Here is a 25,633-nt window from a genome sequence, read left to right on the forward strand (position 1 = left end):
ACAACTTCCCTTGACTTTTTCACAGTCTTTCCCCCAAGTAGACATATACTTCAGGAAGGGACCTTAAGGATCATTTAGACTACTCCTCTCATTTATTTATTCATTATTGTTATTATACTTTCATTTAGGATATTCATCTTTTAATTCACCTTTTAGTTAATTTTTAATTTAATTTTAATTTAATTAAATAAAATTTAATTTAATTAATTTAAACAGGTGATAAACCTGTACCTAATTATTAGGGTCCAGAATCACCATTTGGAAAGTTGCCTAGAAACATCTGCTGTTATAAACCTAAGCCCTGCTAAAAATTTCTCTTCCAAATTGTTACAGCAACTCTTAAAACAACACTTTCTCATTCTTCTATCTGAAACCCACTTTCTTGAGTCCCTGGCCCTAGCAACTCAAGTAAGTGGATTTCCGTTTCCTCAGTAAGCTTTAGTCCCAGCCCTCTAATTTGTTATTTTAAAAAAATCAAATAGTTTATATAGTATTAGAATTAATTATTCTTTAATTGTTTGGTAGACTTCACTTGTGAATCCATCAGGTCCTGGGAATTTTTTCTTAAGGAGCTCATTTATAGCTTGTTTAATTTCTTTGTCTAAGATGGAGTTATCTAAGTAATCTATTTCCTTCTGGGCAATTTATATTTTTGTAAATATTCATCCATTTCACTTAGATTGTGTAAAAGAGCTCCTAATAATTGCTTTAATTTCATCTTCATTGGTGGTAAATTCACCCTTTTCATTTTCGATATTAGTTTTACACCTCTTTTGAGATAATTTTCCCATTCTACCATTCCCTTCCCCTTCTTCCAGTGGATCCATCTTTCTCATCCCTTAATTTTATTTTTTAAATCATCCCATCATAGTCAACTCACACTCATGTCCTATGTTTATGTATACTCCTAACTTCCTTAATAATGATAATTCTTAGAAGTAACAAGGGCCATCTTCCCATGTAGGAATGTAAACAGTTTAACCTTATTGAATCCCCTATGATTTCTCTTTCATGATTACCTTTTTATGCTTCTCTTGAGTCTTGTAGTAAAAGTCAAATTTTGACCCTAGTCTTTTCATCAGGAATGCTTGAAATTCCTTTATTTCATTAAATATCCATTTTTTCCCCTGAAGGATCCTACATAGTTTTGCTGAGTAGGTTATTCTTGACTGTAATTCTAGTTCCTTAGCCTTCTAGAAGATCATATTCCAAGCTTTTTGATCCTTTAATATAGAAGCTGCTAAGTCTTGTGTTATCCTGACTGTGGTTCCACAAATTTTTTAATACATACTTTTAGTTTTCAACATTCATTTCTGTAAGATTTTGAGTTCTAGATTTTCCCCTCCCCCTTTCAAGACAGGGTGCAATCTGATATAGGTTATACATGTACAATCATATATTTCCACATTAGTCATGCTATAAAGAAGAATTAGAACCAAAGAGAAAAGCCATGAGAAAGAAGAAACAAAAGAGAGAGAGAGAGAGAGAAAATAGTAAGCTTTGATCTGCATTCAGACTCCCTTGGTCTTTCTCTGGATATGGATAGCATTTTCCATCATGAGTCTTTTGGAATTGTCTTAGATCCTTACATTGCTGGGAAGAACTAAGTTTATTAAAGTTGGTCATCACACAATGTTACTGTTATTGTCTATAATGTTCTCCTAGTTCTGCTCACTTCATTTAGCATCAGTGCATGTTAAGTCTTTCCAAGTTTTTCTGAAGCTTTCCTGCTCTGCTCATCATTTCTTATGGAATGATAGTATCCCATTACATTCATATACCACAACTTATTCAGCCATTCCCCAGTTGATAGGCATCCCCTCAATTTCCAATTCTTGATGGCTCCACAAATTTGCATTGTTTCTTTCTGGCTGCTTACAATATTTTCTCCTTGATCTGATAGCTCTGATAATTTGACTATAATATTCTTGGAAGTTTCCATTTTGGGATCTCTTTCAGGAGGTGATTGGTAGTTCCTTTCAATTTATATTGCACCCTCAGGTTCAAGCATATTTCCTTGATAATTTCTTGAAATATGATAACTTGGTTCTCTTTTTGATCATGGCTTTAAGGTAATCAAATTTAAATTAAATTAAATTTATTAATTTAATTAAATTTAAGGCAATCAAATAACACTTAAATTCTTAAATTCTCTCTCCTTGATCTATTTTCTAGGTCAGTTGTCTTCCAGCTGAGATATTTCACATTTTTTTCTATTTTTTTATTCTTTTGATTTTGTTTTATTGTGTGTTGATGTCTCATAGAGTCATTAGTTTTCATTTGCCTAATTCTAATTTTTAAGGATTTTTTTCAGTGAGTTTTTGTGCCTCTTTTTCCATTTGGTCAATTCTGCTTCTTAAGGAGTTCTCTTCAGTGGATTTTTGTGTTTCCTTTACCATTTGGTCAATTCTATTTTTTTAAGGTGTTATTTTCTTCGATATTTTTTGTGACTCTTTTACCAAGCTGTTGACTCTCTTTTCATAATTTTATGCATTACTCTCATTTCTTTTCTCAATTTTTCCTCTTGCCTATCTTATTTTATTTTTAAAATGCTTTTTGAGCTCTTCCAGGAATTCTTGCTGGGCTTGCGTCAAGTTCACATTTTTCTTTGAGCCTTTGCACGCAGCTGTTTTGACCTCATTGTCTTTTGAGTTTGTGTCCTGATTTTCCTTGTCAGCAGAGTGACTTTCTGTAGTCACGTTCCTTTTTTCTTTTTTGCTCATGTTTCTGCCTATTTTGTCACTTGGTGTTCTTATGTGAGAGTTAGGCTTTGCTCCAGCAGTGGACTGGGCACTGTCCCAAGCTTTCTTGCTACTGTTTTCATAGCTAGCTCTGGAGGTCTGTAAATTTTTGGTTCTTCCAAGGTGGTATGATCTAAGGAGAGGTCTGGTCACTGCTTTCCTGGCATGTGCTCTGGTCTGTGAATGACCATAAGCACTCTTCTCTGCCCAGGAACTGTGACTCAGGCCCTTGCTCTCCTGTGGCCTCAGAAGCTAATGCACTAGTGTTCGTCTTCACACTGGGACTGTGACCTGGACCTGTGTGTAATCAGTGCGACAGAGTCCTACATCCAATGGTAGCAAAGGGTCCCCTATAATCTCCATCTGACTAGTTGTTTGACCCCCTTACCATCTCTGGACTGAGAGCTCTTGAAGCTGCTAATGCTGTTGCAGCTACCTCCAAGGCCTGCTCCTGGCTTTCCGGGGCTGGGCCTGTGCTGCATTGTATTCCAGGCCCAACCACCACCCAAGTGACAGACCTTTCCTGCTGACCTCCTCAGTTATCTTAAGCTGGAAGATTTTACTCTGACATTTTGTTGGTTCTGCAACTCCAGAATTCAGCTTTTGAGGCATTATTGCAACGTTGTTTGGAGGGAAATATGGGAGAGTTAAGGTGAGTTCTTGCCTTTACTCTGCCGTCTTAGTCTAATTTGTTCTTAAGAAGCAGATTAAGCCCTGCTAAAACTTCAGTCTTTCAAATTGCTACAGAAACTTTTAAAAACAAATGCAAGAAAGCATGGGTCACTTTTTGCTCCTCACCTGTGGAGAGCTTGATGAAGGCCTATGATTTTGATTGTCTCTCCCTTCAGGGTTGTTACCAGCAATCTTCCAAAGCCCTACCCATGGGCATCAAAGACCCACACCCTGCACCCCCCCAGATTCATCTTCCCTTAGAAATTCGACTGTTAAAATTGATGGTGACAAACACCAAATGACACCCTCAATTAATAGATAAGAAAAATTAAGCCCAGAAAAGTTGTGACCCATATAAGGCCACGTGATGAGTCAGGAGCATGTCCAGGACTAAGTCATGTTCCCCGCTTCAGTGTCAGTCTCTTTACACTACCACTGGATAGTAGCAAGTGAAACTTAATGTGACTGGCTTTGTTTCACTGGGAAGTGGTCTGTTAAAGTAATATTCTCACTTTTTAAAAAGCAAGACAGTCGTATTAGTGAAACATCTGCTTGGATCCTCATCCCCCGCCCTAAAGGCAGACAGCATTCTTTTTTGTTTTTTCAACTGATTTTGGAACACATTATTATTTTTCAAAATATTATTGTTTTTCCCCTAGATATGTGATCTTAAAATTTATTTCAATGTAACTTTGTGATATCTTAGAGTAAAATGTGTTTCCATAGAAACACACACCAGTTTGTAATAATGATGCAATGGAGAAAAAACAGGATTTAAATATAGAAAATTTTGTTTTACAAATAACTTTTGTCAACAGGCAATCATGGGGCAGCTAGGTAGTGCAGTGGATAGAACATCAGCCTTGAAGTCAGGAGGACCTGAGTTCAAATATGGCCTACTAGCTGTGTGAACCTGGGCAAGTCACTTAACCCTGATTGCCTTGCCAAAAAAAAACAAAACAAAACAACCCTCAGAAAACAGGTAATCACAACGTTATGAGACTTCTGTGAAAACCAGGTTTGTGACAAGAGAAATTAACATGCATGTGGAACCCAAAGTGTTCTCAGGCTTTACAGAAATTAACATTTTTATAATAGCAAGACAAGGGAGTAGGGGATACCAGGGAGAGGTATGACCAGGAGGGAGAACTGCAGCAGAAGTGGGAAAAAAAGAAAAGACCACTCCTTACAGGGAGGAGCGAAGTGATGGCCAAAATTCTTTTCCCTTGGGCATTGCTAGACTATGAAGACAGGAGGGTCTGCTTATCTGCAAAGGATCCCAGCTGCACAAGCATTATCCCAGCCTGGCACAGACTAGCCGGTGCCTGTCTTGTCGCCCAAGGACACACAGGGAGTCCAGCTTGGGGTGCAACAACAAATTATGTCAGCTCAAGGGGAGCTTCATCCTCAACACATTCAGGGCCTCCTGCATGCTCTGGGTCCAGTGTTTCTGGAAAATATGGCAGCTCAGGTCAGGGGACCCCTTAATAGCCCTTAACACTCTCTAGGAAGGTCACACTAGTATATCAAGGGTTCCCTGTATACAATATAGGGAAAAGGTGAAGAAATTTTGTTTCTCATGAGATTTTATATTGTAGATGAGTTCTAAACTCAAAGTATAATAATCTTAACACAAAGTATGTTGTCTGTCCAGTCTGATATAATTACTTGTGCACAAGAAGTTGAAATGATGATAAAGCAATTAGCAGCACAAATGGAACAATTAAAAATGACTGTACAAGCAAAGACTGCTGTACCAACATCACAAGTCTATGTAAGTATTCCATATATCAGCTTTTCCTCATTTTAATCAATTTCCTTTGAAATATCCCCTTCAAAAGTAAGTTAAAAAAAAGTAATAAGGTGCGTCTGTAATGTTAAATAGGTAAAGATACGCTAAATTATTTGTGTTTTGATTCTCCCTTTTTTTCATTCATTTTTTCATTCACACCTTAAATGTTACACATTTTACAAGATTATCTCCTTTTGTGTGCTTCTGCAGGATTTAAATCCGTACAAGGAAAGAGATGTACCTACTTTCTCTTCTAGGGACCTACTGGATAAGAACCGCTAGCTCAGTAGTGATGGATGGCTACTATCAGAGGTAGTCAGTCCACCCCCTCAATCTCTACTAAAGGGCTCATTTGAACTCTGGACTGATTGACACGACTGGTTCAGACCCGGAGGAGCCTTACCATATAAAAGAAGGATCAGGAACTGTTTCTCATGCTCTCTGGAGCCCCAGAGAAAATCCCCAGAGCTTAAGTTTGCCTTATGTCTAAAATGTCTCCCCAAAAGGGGCAGTGGAAAGGTACACAATGTGTGCAACGTACAGTGTAGACCAGATATCAGATAGCTATTTATTTTCTCTACACAAAAGAAATGCTTTACATTCACAAGGCCTCAATGCATGTACTGACAGAAGAATTTAAGCAACAGCAGCAACTTTCCCGACGGATTGAGACTTAAAAATCTTCAAAGCATAAGGCAGTTTGTATTACTACTAAATCATCATTTCACATTTCACCTTGGCTCCACACTGTCCAATCAGTACGCTCCAGGTTCATATTTTCCATTATCCAGGCCTGGGATGGCTCCTGTCCATGGTCATCTTTTCATCCAAGCACTGTAGCGGATATAGAGAGGGCGTCTTCTAAAATATAGCTGGCGTCTACTGAGGACCCCGGATCCTCTGACCTCTTGAGTTCACAAGAGTTACATTATTTGTCCAATAATGTAGGAAAATCCCAACTTACAAAGAGGTTATGTTCCAATAAAAAAATGAAGCTGAATGCTGTATAATTATAATAACCAAGGTTGGCCCCAGAAATGAGGGCACCTCCTTCCCTTCACTCAAGAGGTGGGAGATCTCAGGGATGGAATGTTTCATGTACTATTAGATAGAGTCAGTATGCTGATTTTGCTGAACTATTTTTTTTTAAAACTTAACAAGGAAATGCTTGCCAGATATGGAGGGAGGACATGTTTATAAATTAATGTAATGGGAAAAAATAAAAAATTTAAGAGACTGAAAACAAAAGGTATCAATAAAACACTAATTTAAAATTTAATTTAAAAAAAAAAGGAGTTGAGTCCAGCCCCCAAAGTTGTACATGTTAGTTGTGGTTCAGTCACCTAAGATCAGGAGAAAGTGGAAAAGGCAGTGAGGCTCCCCAAGGCTCAGGGTCAGAATGCTCAGCCAAGCATCTAGTCTATCTGCCACATAGGGGCAGTTGCCATGCTGCCAGGTATGTAAGCCACTGTCTTCATCTTTCATGGAAAGTCTCAGGGTTACCTAATGCCACTTAGAGAGCTAAAAGAAGAGAGAGGGCAAAGTCCAAGGATGTTCTGAAGCTGGTACGAAACAAGAGAGCTGAATGTTAAATTTTCCATGTGAGCTCAAATATTATAAATTGGGGCTTGACTTACTGTTTTGTTGATTGTCTAGACTTAAGAATGTTATGGAAGGAATATTAATAATGTATATTAAACTTTAAAAAGTGTGTCATACATCCATTTTTCCTCCAGAGAGTTAGTTGCTAAAACATTTATCAACATACCACTGGCACTCTCACTTCCTTTTTAAGGTTAACTGATGGAACCCCTCTTCCTAATTTAGTGGCTTATTTTGCCCATTACAATTTCAGCGCAGCTTCTCCCTCTCCTTCACCCTTCTCGGTGGAGGAACAAGGGACACCCAGTTTTCTGCATTGTCTCAAAGTGACAAGTCCTTCTGAGTTGAGCTCATGTTGTCTTAGGAACATCTACTAAGGAAACTCAGAGCACACTCTTTTGGGTACCACTCCCATAAACACTGGTATAAAGGAATTCCATGAAATTTGATCATTTCTGAGGTCTCTTCCATCTCTGAGATTCTATGACTCTCAGTCAGGCCCAGTTAACCTCAGTTCCTTTTTGACAGGGTTATGCCGTATCTTGACTCCAGCGAGGCATTTTAAAAAGCTTTTCTCATGAAATTCATATGGACAAGATGGCAAAATATAGACTGCATGATAATATGAGTTATTTGAAGAATTATGCTTAAAGAGTGTTGATTAATGTGCTATAAACTAAGAGGGGGGTTTCCAGTAGAGACAACAGGTTTTTTTATCCATGACTTTGAGGAAGATGTGAAAGTGATGTATAAAGACACTAATTTAATGGGATTGAAATAGTGGCACTTTAGAACTGCTACATCAAAGACCCAACCAGCGTATTATTGGACTAGCTCTCATCAGCTATCACTACACTCCCTAATTTGATGTCCTAAAGCCAAATCCCTTTTTCCCTCTTCCTACTCACTGACAGAGATGAACAAGTTCAAGTATAGGGATCCTGGGTCTCCTAGGAAACATAGAGGGAGGGGTAGCTAGCTCAAATCCTGCCTCTGACACATGACCCTTACTAGCCGTGTGACCCTGGGCAAGTAACTTAACCCCGATTGTCTCACAAAAAAAAAGAAAGAAAAAAAAAGAAACATAGAAGAAGCATTCACTATTCTGGACCCAGATCCAAACGAGCAATTTTAGAGAGACATACATTAATGCAGATAATCATAGAAATGTTCCTGATACTGTAAACAAAGAGGTCTGTAGTTCATGTGGTCCCACAGGTGTTTCTGCTAGAACAACAAAGGCAGGGCAGCTGAGCTGGGAGGAACAACAAATGAACAGTCAGTAGAAGGATCCTGAGAAGGATACCAGCTTCCAGGACTGTAGGAGTGTGCACATTACAGCAGGGAAGAGGAAGGTTTTCCTTCTTTCTTACCGTTTGAAATGAATTTTCTATGAATCTTATTTTCCTTATGAATTTGTTTAATCTTTTTCAGTAATGAGTTGAAGATTTCTTTAAAAAGTGTATGTATTTAAATAACATTTATTAAATTTAAATATGATGAAATGCAACTTTTTCATTTGTGTGGACCAGATTATGTACATATTATATTGGCATAGTTTTTTTTTAAGGCTTTTAAAAATATACCTAAAAGCAAAATTTGCTCATTTGCAAATGATAGTTTTTTTTTTAATTTTCAATGATTAACTTGTAATTAGCTTGTAATTATTATAATATTAACTTGTAATCTTATTATAAACTAGGTTAATTTCCCCCCTCTCTCTCCTCCTCAGCCTATATTTATTGCACTTTCTGGCTTGTGGACCAGCTTTCAAGATGAAACTGTATTACTTAGTGTTCTGAGTAATTTAACCACTCACCTTGGACCATTCCTAGGAACTCATGAAAATCTTTATAATGCTCAACTGATTCAAGACCTTCTGGAAGAAGTGGAAGTAAAAACTGATGTATTTCGGATAAAAGAAAGCATGGGTATGAATAATTGCCACTTCTCTTTCTTTTTAAAAAACTTCAGCATAAATTTACCAATCTCTTTTTTCTCTAATCTTCTTCTCTTAAAAAATTAAAATTTCTTGTTAAATACTGTTTTTGAAGAACATACTTATCATCCAACCACACTGTAAAGGTATGAGGATTTATGATATAACCAATTGCATTCAATTAAATTTATTTATTAATTTAGGTTCAAATTAAGTATTTAAATGTGTCTTAACTTTTGGAGAAGGTCTATCTGGGTCAGTAGTTAACTTTTATTTTGTTAGCTACACTGTCTGTAGAGCCAAAGGGCACAGTTGAAATGCATTTGTGGGAATGTTCACATTATGGATTGATTGGTACTAATATTATTCTATTTAAAAAGGGAAATTGGTAATTTATCCTAAAAGTTATATTGAAATATTCTATTTGAATAAAAATATAAAATTAAAACAAAAGGCAGCCAAATTCATTCACCCAAAGAAACTATTTTTTTTTATATAAAAAATTGTCCTGAATAAGAAATTGTTATAAATAATTTAAAATAACAATGGCAGAGTAATCATAAACAGCTAATATATTGCAGTTGTACATACTAGAAAATATAAAATATGAACTGATATCTCCTTATATAATATTTAATTATTTTCATAATTCAGTGGACAAATTGTTGAGCAAACATTGAAATAATCATGACAAATATATTTGATCTTCCGGAAAAAATAAAACTTAAAGATTCCAAAAATCAAATTTCATAGAATAATAGAATTTTAGAGGGAGAAGGGACCTTAGCCATCACTTAGTGTTTTGTTTAGCCATCACTTTTGTTTTGCAGATGAGCAAAATGAAATTCAATAGGTTAGGACCAGCTAAAGGTCCTTCTGGTAGTTTTGTTTGAGTTCTCAATTTAGAATTTCATACCCCTATGGAAAGTCACAGTAAAGTATTTTTGGAGCCCTCGAACATAAGTAAATTACCATCTCCAGCCATCCTGATCTATATCTTGCCACTGGACCCAGATGGCTCCAGAGGAGAAAGTGAGGTTGGTGACTTTGCACAGCCCTCCCTCACTTAAATCCAATTCATTTACAAGTCATGGCATTACCTTCCTGACGTCAGGGTCCTCTCTGAGAATGAAGGATGAACAACAAATTAAACAGTACATTCATTTCTATCAAAACTGCCATTAGAATTACAGATCACATTCCTCATGGCTTCAACTCTGACTTTTCTGCTGATTATACTTCAAAATACAGTTGTAGTCCCAAATTCTCACTGAAATCTCAGTCTTATTTTTCTTGCTACCTACATGAAATTTTCTCATGGATGTCACTGCAAACACAGTATATCTAAAACTGAACCTATTCAGTCAGTCATTTGGCTGCAATTTATTGAATACCTACTTTGTAAAAGGTACTGTGTTAGATGCTTCAGGGGATATAAATGAGAACATGGTGTGGTTTCCAACCTGGGAGAGCAAATATTCCAAGATTAACCCCTTCCTGTTTCTTCAACCTTTCTTCATCCATGACCTTACCTTTTCAGTTATTTCCTTTCTCCTTTTCAGCAGCTTCTCTCTGCTCAAAAAATCTATGCAAATCCTTTGTATCTTAAAATGTTTTTTTCCAATTAACAAGCATTATTTTCTCTCACTCCCATCTCTCCCCAATCCCCGGGTTTGGGTATGGGAGGACAGGGAGAGCAGGGGAAGGAAAACAAAACTCTTATAACAAATAAGTGTAGTCAAAGAAAATAAAAATTTGAAAAAAAAGTTTGTTATAAAATTCTAAAAAATTAGTACAAAAAACACGATTTTAAAAATTAGCCTATTGAGTCAGCCTCTCCAGGCTTTTTAAATATATTACTTTAATATTTTTATGTTTAATAATTTACTTTCTTATCTTTATTTTTTAAGGAAATCCCACATTAGGCATATCCAAAAATGCATATCTCATTCTACATATTGAATCTATCACTTTTCTGTTAGGAGGTGGAAAGCATGCTTCATCATCACTGTTGTGAAATCATGGTTGGTCATTGCATTGATCAAAGTTCTTAAGTCTTTCAAAGTCTGTCTTTACAATGTTGCTGTTATTATATAAATTGTTCTCCTGGTTCTGCTCACTTCATTCTGTAGCAGTTCATGCAAGTCTTCCCCAGGGTTCTCTGAAACTATCACTTCTTATGGCACAGTAGTGTTCCACTGAATTCACCTATCATACTTTGTTCAGCCATCCCCCGATTTATGAGTAGCCCTTTTGTTTCTCATTCTTTGCCAAGACAAAAAAAAAAAGTTACTGTAAATATTTTTCTGTGTATAGGACCTTTTCCTTTTTCTTTGATCTTCTTGGTGATAGGCCTACTAATGTAATGTATCTGTAAGTAAAAGAGTACACAGATAAGAAACTTTCAGGGCCTAATTATATCCCATTTACCTTGAAACAAAAACAATACCCCTCTTAAGACTATCATGTTACCCCCTAAAACTTCTTTCCTCCAGGTTAACTATCCTTACCAAGTATCCCATGGTCTTGAGTTGTCTTAACTGTCTCTGGATATTCATTACTTTGCTCACATCCTTCCTAAAATGGATCTCCAGAACTGAATGGAATTGCTTTTATGCTTATAGTCTGTATCATATAATTTGCATCCTATTATATATTGCTAATCCTTTATATTGTTCATTTTAACACTTTATTCTGTGAGCATGTATAATAATGCCTTATTCTTTGACTGTTTCATATTACCTTATACAAGACTATCTCTTCTCTCCCCACAAACCAGATGGTAAGTTCTTTTTGCAAATTGTGGTCAGTATAGCTCTAGGCATATAATAGGTACTTGTACAGGCCGCACGCTGACCTTCTGCCGGCCGCACGCCAGTACCCGCTCCTCCTATAAGGAGCACACTACCAGAGTCATACTCACACTCAAGTCTTCGGTCCTCTGCTGGATAACCACACAGAGACGAGCCATTGGGAGGTGCCAACACCAGAGCTTTATTCAGAGGCCATCACAGCAAGCCATCATAGCAAGCCCAAGCAGCAAGGCCAGAGCAACAGGGCAGGAGCCAGGAGAGAGAGCGTGAGTTCTGACCACGCTCGTTCCTAAGCACCTACTTAGCCCCTCCTCCCCAGCCCGCTTGCTAGCCAATGATTGTAGGGTCAGATACCAGAAGGGGCTGTCTGAGTTTAGCACACCAAGGGGTAGGGAGTGACATAGGAGGCTAGGACCGGATACAGGGAGGAGACATCTGGGATTGGCGCATAGACAAGAGTACATGACCTAGGAAGTCAGACTCAGGAGGGGTCTGGGGTCAGTGCTGCACAAAGGGACCCAGGAAGTCAGGAAGGTCACAAGAGGCGTCTGGGGATGACGTTGCATATAGGGAGGGGACCAAGCAAAGGGAACTCAGTCCTCTGCCGTCCCACTCCCACGTGGCACTGCCCCTTGCCTCAGGAGCTCAAGCTCTGGCTACTTCCTTGTACCCAGCTTATCTCACATAGCACTGCCCACTGCCTCAGGGCTTCTCCGTATCCAGCCCATCCCAGTTCACCACGACTCTGCCTACCACAGCCCCTGCCTCGACTTCCAAAATACCCAGATCTTACCCTACTCTTGCCACAGCGCTCAACCTGGTAGCTGCCAACATCAGACAGTCCCTCACAGGTACTCAAAAAAGCATATATAAAATTCTAGACCTAAGAGGAATCTTGAGGCCATCTAAATCCAACCTTATTATTTTACAGATAAGAAAACTGAAATTCTGAATGATTAATTGACTGTAAAGCAGGTAGTGACAGAAGTAGGACTATATCTCAGGTCTTCTGACTTTGAATTCTATGTTCTTATCTTGGTATCTCTCCCCATAATTTTTTAAGGTAGACAAACACAATGTAATCAAGGAAAATGCAGTCTTTTCGTTATAAAAAATTTTTTTTCTCTGCATTTCTTTAGGAACCAGAGTAAATGCAAATGATTTCAAGAAAGTAGATTGGCTTTTCCCAGAAAGTACAGCAAATTTTGACAAATTGCCAATTCAATACCGGGGATTTTGTGGTTACACATTTGCAGTAACAGATGGACTGCTCCTTCCAGGTTTGTACTTGAAAATAAGCATAATCCCAACTGGTATTTGCATATAGCACTTTTACATATATTATCACATTTGAGTCTTACCACAGCGATGTGAGATACATATTACAGGTGTTTGTATCCTATGGAGGACCTGGTTTAAATCTCAAGAACATTAAGGAAATGAAAACCAAAACATGAAAGCAAAAAGAACTTTTACTGAATGTGAATCAGCTCATGTTTCCAGTAGCAGGGAGAAATCTGGTGCAAGACTTCCATTCCCCTTCCCCTTCTTTCCCTTTTCCTTTTCCACCCCCTATCCTTTCCCTTCCCTTCTTCCATTCTTAGAGTTTAGCTACATTTATGTAAACTATGCCTCTAAAGAAATGTGACTGTCACATTGCAGAAGAAATATTTAAAAAATGTTTTAGAAAATGGAACATCATTAGAACTCCCAAAGTAATTATTTGAAAGGATAATATTCATCTGGATATTTAAATTCTGGTGTATTTTTTAAGTCTGGCACATTACGTTACGGCCTCATTTATAAAGATCTTTTTATAGGTCATATTCCAATAAGGAATCCAAAATTTTATTGTTTGGAATTTTAAAAGAATATGTATGTTAGTGGAAATTATATTTGAAACTTGTTGAGGTTGAAACTTCTTACAACCTGGCAATAAGCAAATGAAAAGAAATGTTTGACACACAGTGCTTATTAAATTTCTAATGATAAGAAGCCTCTAGGACTAAAAGCATTTAAGTCTTGTTATTTCTATTCACTTTGTCCACCATGGCTCTTGAATGAAGTTTGTCTTTTCTTCATTCTTTGTATTTGTACCATGCCACATAATTGGATATTATATTTTTATCATTATTATTATTATTTCTATTGAAAAGAGAAGTTGCTATAGTCCCACAAACTGGAAAATATGTTAGTTGTATTTAATTTCTAGTAGATAATTTTATTATAATTAAATCAATGAATTATTTGTAATATTGATTAGCTATCAAGAAAACAAATGGCATTTTGGTCCACTGACCCACAAGAGAACAAAATAATATAAGACTCATTTGGAAAAATTTTAATTTTGTTTTGTGAGTAGGCAGGAAGATATCTAGAGGATAATTCAGAGAAATCTAGCCAGAGAATGAATAGTAAAGAGAAAAAGGAATAATATACAGATAGATAAATATACTCAGGTACCCAAGGCAAGACCCTTTCTCCACATCTGGTCCTAAGAAGATCCAGGGTCCTAGAGGATTCTGACCTCAGTGAAAGTCAGTCTCTCTCTCTCTCTCTCTCTCTCTCTCTCTCTCTGTCTCTGTGTCTCTCTTTCTCTCCCCCTTCTCCCACCCTCTCCCCCTCATCTTGGAGTTTCAGGGAAATCTCTTAAAATTTAGCAGTGTTTCAGATTTAGATTCTCCCCTGAAAGAGGTCCACAGGATCTCTTTTAGAAAAAGGCACTGAATGTACAATGTGGAGATCAATCAACTAAGGAGGATTTATTAAATGTGTACTAATGCTTGCTTCTTGGAAGGAAAGCTATGACAAATCTGGATGGCAGACTAAAAAGCAGAGACATCACCTTGTTGACAAAGGTCTGTATACTCAATAGCAACTGTTTCTGTTTAGGCCAGAAACTCTGAGGGTCTTCCCCTCCCAGATTGATATTTTTTTAACTAGGTAAAAGAGGCCATTTTTTGTCTCATTTCTTACCTAGCCTCAATCACTGAATGGGCATTACCTCAGACAAACTGAGACCTGAGAAAGAACTTAGCTTAAAAAAGGCCAAGGTCTCCCACTGCATCTGGAGCCATCTCCAGTCATCCTGATCTATATCTTGCCACTGGACTCAGATGGTTCCAGAGGAGAGAGTGAGGCTGATGACTTTGCAGAGCCCTGCCTCACTTAAATCCAATTCACTTGCAAGTCATGACATCACCTTCCTGGTGGTCCTCTTTGAGAATGAAGGACAGACAACAACAATAACAACAACAACAACAATGGTTTTTCCGGTAGTAACATGTGGCTGTGAGAATTGAACTTTAAGGAAAGCTGAGTGCTGTAGAATCAGTGCTTTCGAATTGTGGTACTGGAGAAGACTTTTGAGAGTTCCTTGGACAGCAAGGAGATAAAATCAATATTTAAAGAAATTAATTCTGGCTATTCATTGGAAGGATATATACTGAAGCTGAAACTTAAATACTTTGGTCATAAAATGTGAAGATAGGCTCATTGGAAAAGACTTTGAAGCTGGGAAAGACTGAAGGCAAAAGGAGAAGGGGATGGCAGAGGATGATATGGATAGTCATGGAAGCAATGAATATGAACTTGGACAGACTTTGAGAGATAGTGGAGGACAGAAGGGCCTGACATGCTTTGGTCCATAGGGTCACGAAGAGTCAGATACAACTGAACAACTGAACAACAGCAACAATAAAGTGTCAGGCATTATACGAAGTGCTGGGAATATGAAGACAAAAGTGGAATGGTCTCTGCTCTCAAGGAGGAGGTGAAACAAGTCAAATCTTGAAGGAAACCTGAAATTATAAAAGGTAGATATGATGAAGGAGAGCATTCCTAGCATAAGGGACAGTTAATGCAAAGGCATGCCAATGGGAGATGGAGCATTGTGAGTGAGGAACAGCAAGAAGGCTAGTATGGCTGGATCATAGAGCATGGGTTGGGGAGCAATGCGTAAGAATGTTTAAAAAGGTAGGAAGAGGCCAGGTTGTAAGAACTTTGAATGCCAAGTAGAGGAGTTTGTAGTTGATCCTGGAAGTAATAAAGAGCGACTGGAGTTTATTTAAAGGAATTATATGGTCCCACTTGTGTGTTAGAAAAATAACTTTGGTGGCTGGGTGGAGGATGGAATGCAGTGGGGAAAGACTTGAAGGAGGAGGACCAATTAGAAGGCTATTGCTGTGATACAAGTGATGGGCGATGATGGCCTGAACTAAAGTGGTGTCTGTGTGTGAGTGGAGAAATAAGGCCATTTTAAGAAATGTGAAGATAGAAGTAACAAGATAGGGCAACTGATTTAGTAAAGATGGGTATGAATGTGGGTAAGGAGTTGAGAATGACAGTGAGAGTTTGAATCAGAGTAGCCAAACAGAATGATGCTAGCTAAGTATAATGAATAACTTTTTATCAGCATACATCTTCAGTATTGCTGTAAATGTCTGAGCAGGGGCTTGTAGACTACTTGTCCAGGGTTGTTCTTGAAGGGCTACTAGATTGGGGAGAAGGTTGGATTAGGTGACTTCTAGGATCTCTTCTAACATGAAGACTCTAGTATTTGTTTCAAGAACATTACATCTTAGAGTTTGAAGAAGGTTAGTAGATATTTGAAAAATGTTTGTCATAAAATTCTAAATTAGAAAATTAAAAGTACAAGAAACGTGATTTAAAAATGTAGTCTGTTGAGCCAGCATCTCAGGGCAATTCAATACTTTAATATTTTTATGTTTAATAACTTACTTTCTTGTCTTTATTTTTAAGGAAATCCAACTATTGGAATTTTGAAATATAAAGACCAATATTACACTTTCAATTCCAAAGAAGCTGCATATGCTTTTGCAGAAAATCCAAATAAATACATTGAGATGATTGGAGAAAAAGCAAAAAAAAGTGCAGAACTAATTCAGCTATTGGAACTTCATCAGCAATTTGAAACTGTGATTCCATATTCTCAGGTAGGTGCTATTAACTATCCACACCAAAGGCAGAAATAAATGGAGCCTACACTGAGTACAGGAAACACTACAACTCTTGTTTTAATGTTGTTTTCTTCCTGATAGAAAGTTTTATTCCAATACCCTCACCTTATAGCTTCATATCTACCTGATTGTCTCCATCATCTTCTGTATGATAGATTTTGCTAAAACTTAAAATTCCTGGCCTAACCTTTAAGGTACTTTATAAACTGGCTCCACTGGACCTTTCCAGATGTCTTTCCCAGTATTTCCTCATAGAGTCTCTCCATTTCATCTAAACTGATTTATATGTCTTTTCTGTAGGTTTTTCTACAAGTATTTCGTATTTTCAATTTTTGATTTGTCTTGTTTTGCCTAGAAGTAGCATTCATTAAATGAAGTTTTGTGTGTGTGTGTGTGTGTGTGTGTGTGTGTGTATGTGTATTAATGACAACTCTCCATTTCTTCAGGTCAAAATGGTTGACAAACATATAAAACCAATAACAAGATGTGAGAGTAGCACACAGACAGATGTACACATAATGCAGCCAACAATTGAAAAAGGTTATGAATGGAACGAATGGGAGCTGAGAAGAAAAGCTATAAAACTGGTTTGTAGCAATGTTGTCTGACATAGTATTTTATGGGTTCATTAAAAGTATTTTTTTGGAGGGTAGGGTTGAACTACTATTTTTTAGAATTTTTGGAGGATTGAATGAAATGATTCCAGTAAACCAATATAAGATACACTGAGAGTTCTTTACTAATTTATAACTAATTATATATAGTATTATCTAACTAAAGTTTTCCTTCTGATGACAAGCAGGTAGAAGCCCAATGTTACTTTCTCCTTTTGCCCCCCCCAAAACTAGTATACAAATGTACTATCCTTCATACAAAGCAATAATGCTATCACCCAGGTATGAACTGTGACTAAATCCTGGCCCTGTTTGAAGCATGCCAGTTCACTTTCTGTCATGTCATATTTAAAGCAATCTCCTCTCCCTGCTTTGTGGATGAGGAATTTAGCCATAAATCTTTTCTCAAGGCTTATACTTACATGTCATTAATAATTTTCTTCATAGAATTGGACGCATATATGTCTTACAGACCCAATTAGAGTATAATTTCTTTGGAGATACCCAAATCATTTAGAAACCATCTTATCTTGGAAAATGTTGAACAACTCAGCCTCTTGTGAAATCTTTATCTGCTTAAGTTGAGAACAAACAAGCGGTTATTTACACAGAATTTTAGAGCTTGGTGTTACTATTAGTTGATGAGATAAGGGTATGCCTGAAGTCAGGAAAATTTGTACTTCTTATCTAACTGATAAAAGTCTTGGGATACTTCTAAATATCCTTCATAATAGTCTCTTCTAGATATTTCCTCCTAAACGTTCTCCTCTAAGAAAAGATTGATATTTACCTAAATTCTGACCTTTATCTAAACTGCTAGTATAACTCTAACCCTGTTGTTGAAGGGATGGTCAGTAAGAAGTTTTGCTTGGATTTGGTTTTCCCATGAGTTATGATGGATCCTTAACTTTTGGTCATGCACCTTTAACTTCTAAGATTTCTATTTTCAAAAAGAGATTTCTCGATGCTCGATTCCTCCCAGTTACAAACTCATTTAGAGTTGATTCTCCCCATGAGTTTCATACTTGGCCTTCTCCTCATCGCTTTGCCTTCCCTCTCATCCTTTTACCTACTGATGCCTCTAATGGATGGCTAGTACAGTTCTCTGCATATGGTGGACTCTTTAAAAAATCCTAACAGATCCCTGCTAGGTGATGTTTGTCTTTGGTACTTTATGGTTTTAGATTTGTAGATTCAATTTTCAGAGGTAGATTCACTTCTCAAAATGTCATCCTGCAGTTGAAGATCCTGCATCCATCTGGTATGGTTGTGTAATCTGAACTACCTGGCTTTAAGCTGTAAGGGGAAGGAGAATAGTTGTAGAGGGGTGGAGAGATGAGAGACAGGAAAAAAAATTATTCTCATGCATTCCTGTTCTATGTTTTTTAGAATGTAAGTTTGTATTGAAACAGCTAGACAGACAATAGTAACATTAAATTTAGTAACTATAATAATAATTCACATTTATATAGTGCTTACAGAATGCTTTACTTAAATTGTCTCCTTTGATTCTTATGACAATCTTATGAGGTAGGTGCTATTATTATCCCCATTTTACAGATTAAAAACTGAGGCTGGGGGCAGCTAGGTGGCACAGTGGATAGAGCACCGGCCCTGGAGTTAGGAAGACCTGAGTTCAAATCTGGCCTCAGACACATGATACTCACTAGTTGTATGATCCTGGGCAAGTCACTTAACCCTGATTGCCTTGCCAAAACAAACAAACAAACAAACAAACAAACAAACCAAAAAAAAACTGAGGCTGCAAGAGGTTAAGTGACATGTCCAGGGTCACACTAGTTTCTGAGGCAGGGTTTGAACTCAGATCTTCCTGCCTTTACGTCCAGCACTCTAGCCACTTCTCCATGGTAAAACTTATAGAACAAAAGTTTTAAGAAAATGAAGCAAAATTTGGTATCTTTCTTGTTAATCTTTGGCTGTTGCCATAACAATCTAACCCTGCTCTTATCCCCAGAATTAGATGACAATGCTATGTTTAAAACTCAACCAAAGTCTTTATCTGAGAATTGGCCCCCTCCAGGGCCCTTTCACAATTACAGGGACCTCAGGCCAGGCTAATGTCAGAAGGCCTTTTTAGCTTCCCACTGATGATTAACTGTGGATACTTCAGTATAAGAAATCAGGCTTGAGTTAGCAAATGGAAACTCAGCACTGAAAGGGATCTCAGAAGTCCTGTAGTCCCTTCTATATCTGAAGAGGAAGCCTTTGTACAACATCATGGACAAGTGATCAATCAGCCAGTCCAGGGGCAACTAGGTGGCACAATGGATAGAGCCCTGGCCCTGGAGTCAGGAGGACCTCAGTTCAAATCCAGCCTCAGACACTTCACACTTACTAGCTGTGTGACCTGGTCAAGTCACTTAACCCAATTGCCTAGCCAAAAGAAAAAAATATATATGTAAGGTGCAGCTAGGTGGCACAGTGGAAGGGGCAGCTAGGTGGCGCAGTAGATAGAGCTCTGGCCTTGGAGTCAGGAGGACGTGAGTTCAAATCTAGTCTCAGACATATGACAATTATTAGCTGTGCGACCCTGGGCAAGTCACTTAACCCTGACTGCCTCAGCCAAAAAAAAAAAAAAATTTAAAAAAGCAATCAGCCAGTTCATTTTTGAAGATCTCTCCTGAGTGGGAACTCATTACCTCCTGAAGCAGCACATTCTACAGATGAGTCTAATTGCTAAGAAATTTCCCTTATACATTAGGCCTAAATCTACCTCTCTTCAACTGCTATTTATTATGCCTAGTTCTGCCCTTTGAAACCAATCGAAACGAGCCCAATTCTTCTTCCTTGGGGCAGCTTTTCAAATATTGGAGGGACTTACCACGAGGACCCTAACTCTTCTCTTCTTCAGGCTAAACTCCCCTATTTTCTTCAACTATCCTTGTTTGACATAGCTTTAGTCCCCTCATAATCCTGATTGTCACCCTCCAATGGCCTTCTATTCTGTTCTTCCTAAAATACAATGCCTAAAACTCAATGCTGGTAGTCCTAGACTGGCAAATCTGGGGAATGTTACAGATATAAAATGCCAAAGTTTCAGACGTTGCCTGACCAGGACAGAGTATGAGGACTGTTACCTCCCTCAATGTGGGTACTATTAGAACATTAAAAAAAAAACCAAAACACTGCTAGACTGGGCCACAGGACCCACTCTCTGCCTGAACCACATGCATGGGTTCATGCACATTTGCAAATGGACCTCTTTGCTCTGGACCCATGCATGTGGTTCAGGCAGGGTTCAGTTCTGATGGAGTCTGACCTCTAATGAAAGGGAGAACTAGCTTCCCTTTTCTTATGCTTTTTTTGGCTTGTTAAACACCTATTTTAGCTTCCCAGGGAGAAATTAGAGAACACATATGGTCAAGGCACATAGGTAGAGGGGCACACACATAAGGAAAATGAGTGGCTATGCCATGTGAATGCAAAGCCACATAGATAGAGGACATGTGAGTTCAAGGCACAAATACAGAGGGACAGCTCATACTTCTGATACTGTAAGGTGATTAGTGTCTTCTGATTCCATCCTTATGGAGATCCCTGTGGATCTCCACTGGATGGGTTATATCTACTGAATTCACTACCTCCAAACAATGCTGTGTCAGTGAATGTGTTGTCTCTGCTGAATGCTGCTAGGCATGGTTCCACTGGGCAAATGGTGATACCACTTCTCTTTACTTCCAGCTTCTAGATTCAACTAAAATCCTTTGCTATAGTGTTCTCTCTTCCTCTTGGGAGAAGGCAAATAAAATTAGGGTGTGTGTGTGGGGGGGCAGAATGACATAACTACAAATGCCTAGTGGTCCTTCCCTTCCTGCTTTATGGTACATTTGTCCATCTTTTGGCTTCCCTGACACACATGAGGATCCCTTTCTTCCTCCTCAGATTCTTTTTCCTGCTTTGTTTCTAATTGAAACATTACTTCCTTTCTTTCAAGGAAAAATTCATTCTCCCTGATAACCTTGAAAGTAGAGGCACTCTCTCAAGACAGTTTCTAATAGATAGACAAACCTGCATTTTGTGACTTTTTAGCTTTTATCTGTCATGGGCAGAAATACGAACACAGCACACTTCCAAGTCACAGCAAAATCCCTCTGTCCCACAAAGCAAATCCTAGGCTCTCTGTTATTCCTTATGGAAAACTTACGTGGTAAATGACAGAATCTCCTGAGGACAGCATTCTTTATTTATAGCAAGCTTCTTGCTTTTTCTTTTAAGATGACACTAACTTTCTCCACTACCCTTGATTGGCAATTAGCAGCTTCCTACCAAAGCCCTAGTGGAAACAGAAACTGCCTGAAGTTGCCATCTCTTAGAGGGTCTTAAGATCTAATTGCCAGCCATTTTGCCCCTCTTCCTACATTCTCTGATGACCAGATGTCAGAAACCTCCTTTCTTGTTGCCTTTCTGTGGGCTCCCAGCAAAGAATTTATAAATGGCAGGTACTTGCTTGCTGAGCTTCCATTGATTGGCAGTTAGCAGCTTCCTGCTAAAGACCCAATGCAAACAAGCTGTCCACAGCTGTTGTTTCTCCTTCATAGACTGCTACTGCAATCATGCTCACACATTTCAGCTTCCTCTGAATCCCTCTTTCATGTCTCTCAAATAGCAGAAGGAAAAAGACAATCCATATAGTTACATCTTTATGCTGAAAGCATTAAAAATGATAATTATTTTTTCTTTTTAATAAAAAAGGAGGTAACTTTCTACTCTCTCTTTAAGAGAGAGGACCTTTCTCCATTCAAATAGCTATCTTTAGGTATAGTTGTTGGCTGGGTGTTAAGCACATGGAAAAGCATAGATCCTAGAACACTCACCCAAGAATTTATTCCAGGCTGACATTGTATACTTTGAGTCCAGCTGTTTAATCAATTCCATGTCCTCCTAATCGCCATATTTCCTAGACCACATCTCTTCATCTTGTCCACAAGATTAGCATCCTCATCACCATTACTAATGTGTACAGCAGGTTAAGGCTTCATATGCATTATCTCATTTGAGCCTCACAATAATTCTGAAAGGTATATTAATTATGAATATGTCCACTTTGCAGATGAGAGTTTTTATGACATTCTATTTGGCCAGGTCTATGCCATTCTGCCTTGTTACCTGTGCCTTATAGAATTCCTCTCTATCTTTAAGATATAGGTCAAGCAGCAACTTCTGTATGAAGTCTTCCTTCATTCCCCAAAATGGAAGTGTCCTCCCTCCCAAACTCCTTGTATTTAACTATTTTGTGCATACTTGATTTATTAACTTTATATTTTATGTATTTTATAGTTAACTATTTTATATTTTGTATATATTTTGTAGCTTATATTTTATAGTTAACTATTATCTCCCATACTGGGATATAAGATCTTTGTGAGTAGAGGTTGTTTCATTCTTTGAAATTGTGTCCCTAGTGTCCAGCACAATGGCTGGCACATAGTAGGAGCTTAATAAATGCTTAATGATGAATTCATTTATCAATTGAACACAGTGGGATTTGAGTTCAATCTAGAACTCTTCTTGTTATACATACTGCTGGAAGGACTTTGTTAGATGTTTTGCATTCCCCCTTCCCAACTATTAGCCTAGCAATGCTGTTTAAAAAAAAGGAAATTAAATTAGTCCTTCTAGGTGAAGCCATGCTGATTCTTTTCGCTCATGTCTTTCTTTTCCAGGTGTTTACTAACCAGTCCTTTAATAATATGTTACTGAATTTTGCCAAGAATCCAAGTAATTTGCAGAATCCCTATTGAAAGATAGGGATGATATTTATCCTTCTTCAGGCCTATGGCCCCTCTAGAAACTTTCAAAGACCATTGAAACCGTTCAGCAGTTACGTCCACTTGTTCCACTGGTATCGTGAGATCTGTAGTTCATTTGGGCCTTGAGACTTGAACTTATTAAAGAATGCATAGGTGCTAACTATCTTTCTACTTATCTTGGGTTTCATCTCCCTATTACCATTTTGGTTCTATTCTTTCCCATCCAAAGATCACACTTCTTGGAAGAGAAATGGAAGCAAAATTGAGCACATCTGTCTTCTCTCCATTTTCCTATGTCATCGTTCTATTCACTCCGAGAAGTGTGTTCCTTTCCTTTCTTTGATCCCTATATTTTCATTCATATATATATATATGCCACTTTTTTGGTACTCTTAATTTTCTTTGTCATCCTCAGCTCATTCTGAACTTTAGTGATCCTGACATTCTCCTTGTAATATGTGACTTTTCTGCTCATTCTCTATTACTTGCTCTTGCTGTACATCTTCTGCACGTGCCTTTCAAAAATTCAAGTTGGTTAATGCAGTCTATGCATAACCATATTGGTTTCTTTAGACAGCTCCCCCTTTTCTCCCTTGGTGTATTTGTCTTTCTTTAGAATTTCATTGTTTAAAGTTGTGGTATATTAATGTAATGGAATACTATTGTGCTATAAGAAATGATGAGCAGGCAGACTTCAGAAAAACCTGGAAAGATTTGTGTGGTCTGATGCAGAGTGAAGTGAGCAGAACCAAGAGAATGTTGTACACAGTTATGGCCACCTTGTGTGATAAATAATATTGATAGACTTAACCCTTCTTAGCAATGCAAGGATCTAAGATATCTCCAAAGGCCTCATGATGGAAAATGCTATCCACAACCAAAGAAAGAACTATGGAATTTGAATGCAGATTGAAGCATACTATTTACTATTTTTTTTTCTTCTGTTGTGTTTTGTTTTCTGTTTTTGATGGTTCCTCCTATTGGTTCTAATTCTTACTTACAACATTGCTAATGTGAAAATATGTTTAATAGCAATGTATATATATATATATATATATATATAGCCCATATCAGACTGCATGCCCTCTTAGGGAGGGAGGGGGGAGAAAAATTTTAAACTGAAAAGCTTATGGAAGTGATTGCTAACACATCAAAATAAATTAATAAAGTTAAAAAAAAAGAATTTCATTGTTGAGAGTTTTCCATTCCTCCTGGGATGACTTCCTCTGCAGACTTTTAGGCAATGAGACCCAATTTATTCATTCATTCATTTGTTTTTAATTCTTTGAAAGCTATTTTCCAAAAAAGTACATGTCGGACTCTGCCCTGACTTTCTCTCCTTAATCACAGATTCTAAAATAAAATGTTTACTTTCCCATTAAGGTTTTCCTCATTTCTATTCCAGTAACAAGTTCTTATTTTGGCAGTCTCCCTCATTGTTCATTCCACCTAACCTAGGATGAAATTATTAATAAAGCTAAAAAAAAAATCAGGTGTTCTCTAATAGCATATTGGCAGAGATGAGCTTCAACAGATGTTCAACAGATAGTTGAAGTTCTTCATTGTTACAAATGCCTCTGTGACATATCATTTGAGTTCCAAAGCATGTGAATGAAATAATTAGAAGGCTTTAGACTGTGCAACTTTGTAAATTAAAAAAAAATATTTTAACATGTAAGGTATTATTTTTCTGGCTTCTAAGGAAGGGGATATTTTCTTTTAACTGATTTAATTTTATATTCTAGATCTAGTAAATATTATTTTTAAAATATTCATTTTTGTTGCTGTTTTTTCTATAAAGATCTGAGAGAATTCTGTGGCAAGAATTACTGCTGATAAATAAATCTGTTTTAAAAAAATAAAAAAATCATGAATCAGACTGATTATAACTAGTAGATGATAATGCTTGTATGAGTTTTGAAGAAATGTTAATTCTTCCCTTTCTCTTCATTTGCTTTTAGGCTAATTTGCGTCAGAAACTCACCCACTCAGTACAAACCAACCTCAGTCACATGAGAAGAGAAAATTCAACACAAGTATACCCATTAAAGTCAAATGGCACACAGACCAAGAGAGAAAATAGTACCAGAGTACCCAGGCCCCAGATTTATATAGCTGGTCTCCGAGGCAGCAATACAGCATCACTCCATGCAGTCAAAGTAAACTTAACAAGAGCTGTTGATGAAACCTAATTGGAGAATACATTTTAAAACTCGATATCATACAATGATTTATAGTAAATATTTAAAGTCTGTCACATATATAAAGAGGTAAGTTTGGGGACATGCATTAACATTATTACATGATATTCATTAGATTTTCAGCTACGTTCATTCACTATAAAACTATGTTACTAGAAATTGTTTTTTCCTGTAACACATTTGTCATTCTATTAAATTGGAAAGCAAAACTCTTTCTCTGTCTATATATTTTGTTATAAGAAGTGTGTTATGATTCTTAAGAATAAAATAATGAAAGCAACTTGAGATTATTGTAAAATGATTAACAAATTTACAATATTTCAAAGCAGTTTTGTGAATCTCTTAATTTTCATTAGCATTTGTAATACAAGATACAATAATGTTCATTTATTAATTCAACTAGCACCCCCATTAGAAATTGAGCTTCTTGGGGGAAGGGAATATTTATTACCAACTCACTTTCCTATTTCCAGTCAGTTAAGTCTTTTCAATTCTACCTCCACAATACC

At 37.3% G+C, this 25,633-nt stretch overlaps 1 protein-coding gene across 2 annotated transcripts in view; it reads left to right on the forward strand.

Moving 5' to 3' along the window:
* Nucleotides 1–25,294, forward strand: part of CFAP206 (cilia and flagella associated protein 206) — a 53,528-nt gene extending 28,234 nt beyond the window's left edge. For both annotated transcript variants that reach the window (XM_027856320.1, XM_027856313.1), the window contains 6 exons: nucleotides 5,068–5,187; nucleotides 8,540–8,738; nucleotides 12,699–12,839; nucleotides 16,321–16,514; nucleotides 16,985–17,125; nucleotides 24,885–25,294. In XM_027856320.1, coding sequence (XP_027712121.1) covers nucleotides 5,068–5,187; nucleotides 8,540–8,738; nucleotides 12,699–12,839; nucleotides 16,321–16,514; nucleotides 16,985–17,125; nucleotides 24,885–25,115 — 1,026 coding nt within the window. In that variant the 3' untranslated portion in view covers nucleotides 25,116–25,294. The remainder of the gene's footprint in view (nucleotides 1–5,067; nucleotides 5,188–8,539; nucleotides 8,739–12,698; nucleotides 12,840–16,320; nucleotides 16,515–16,984; nucleotides 17,126–24,884) is intronic.
* Nucleotides 25,295–25,633: the final 339 nt, after the last annotated feature.

Source organism: Vombatus ursinus, unplaced genomic scaffold (genome assembly GCF_900497805.2).
Source record: "Vombatus ursinus unplaced genomic scaffold, bare-nosed wombat genome assembly UNPS02000582.1, whole genome shotgun sequence".
Lineage (NCBI taxonomy): Eukaryota > Metazoa > Chordata > Mammalia > Diprotodontia > Vombatidae > Vombatus > Vombatus ursinus.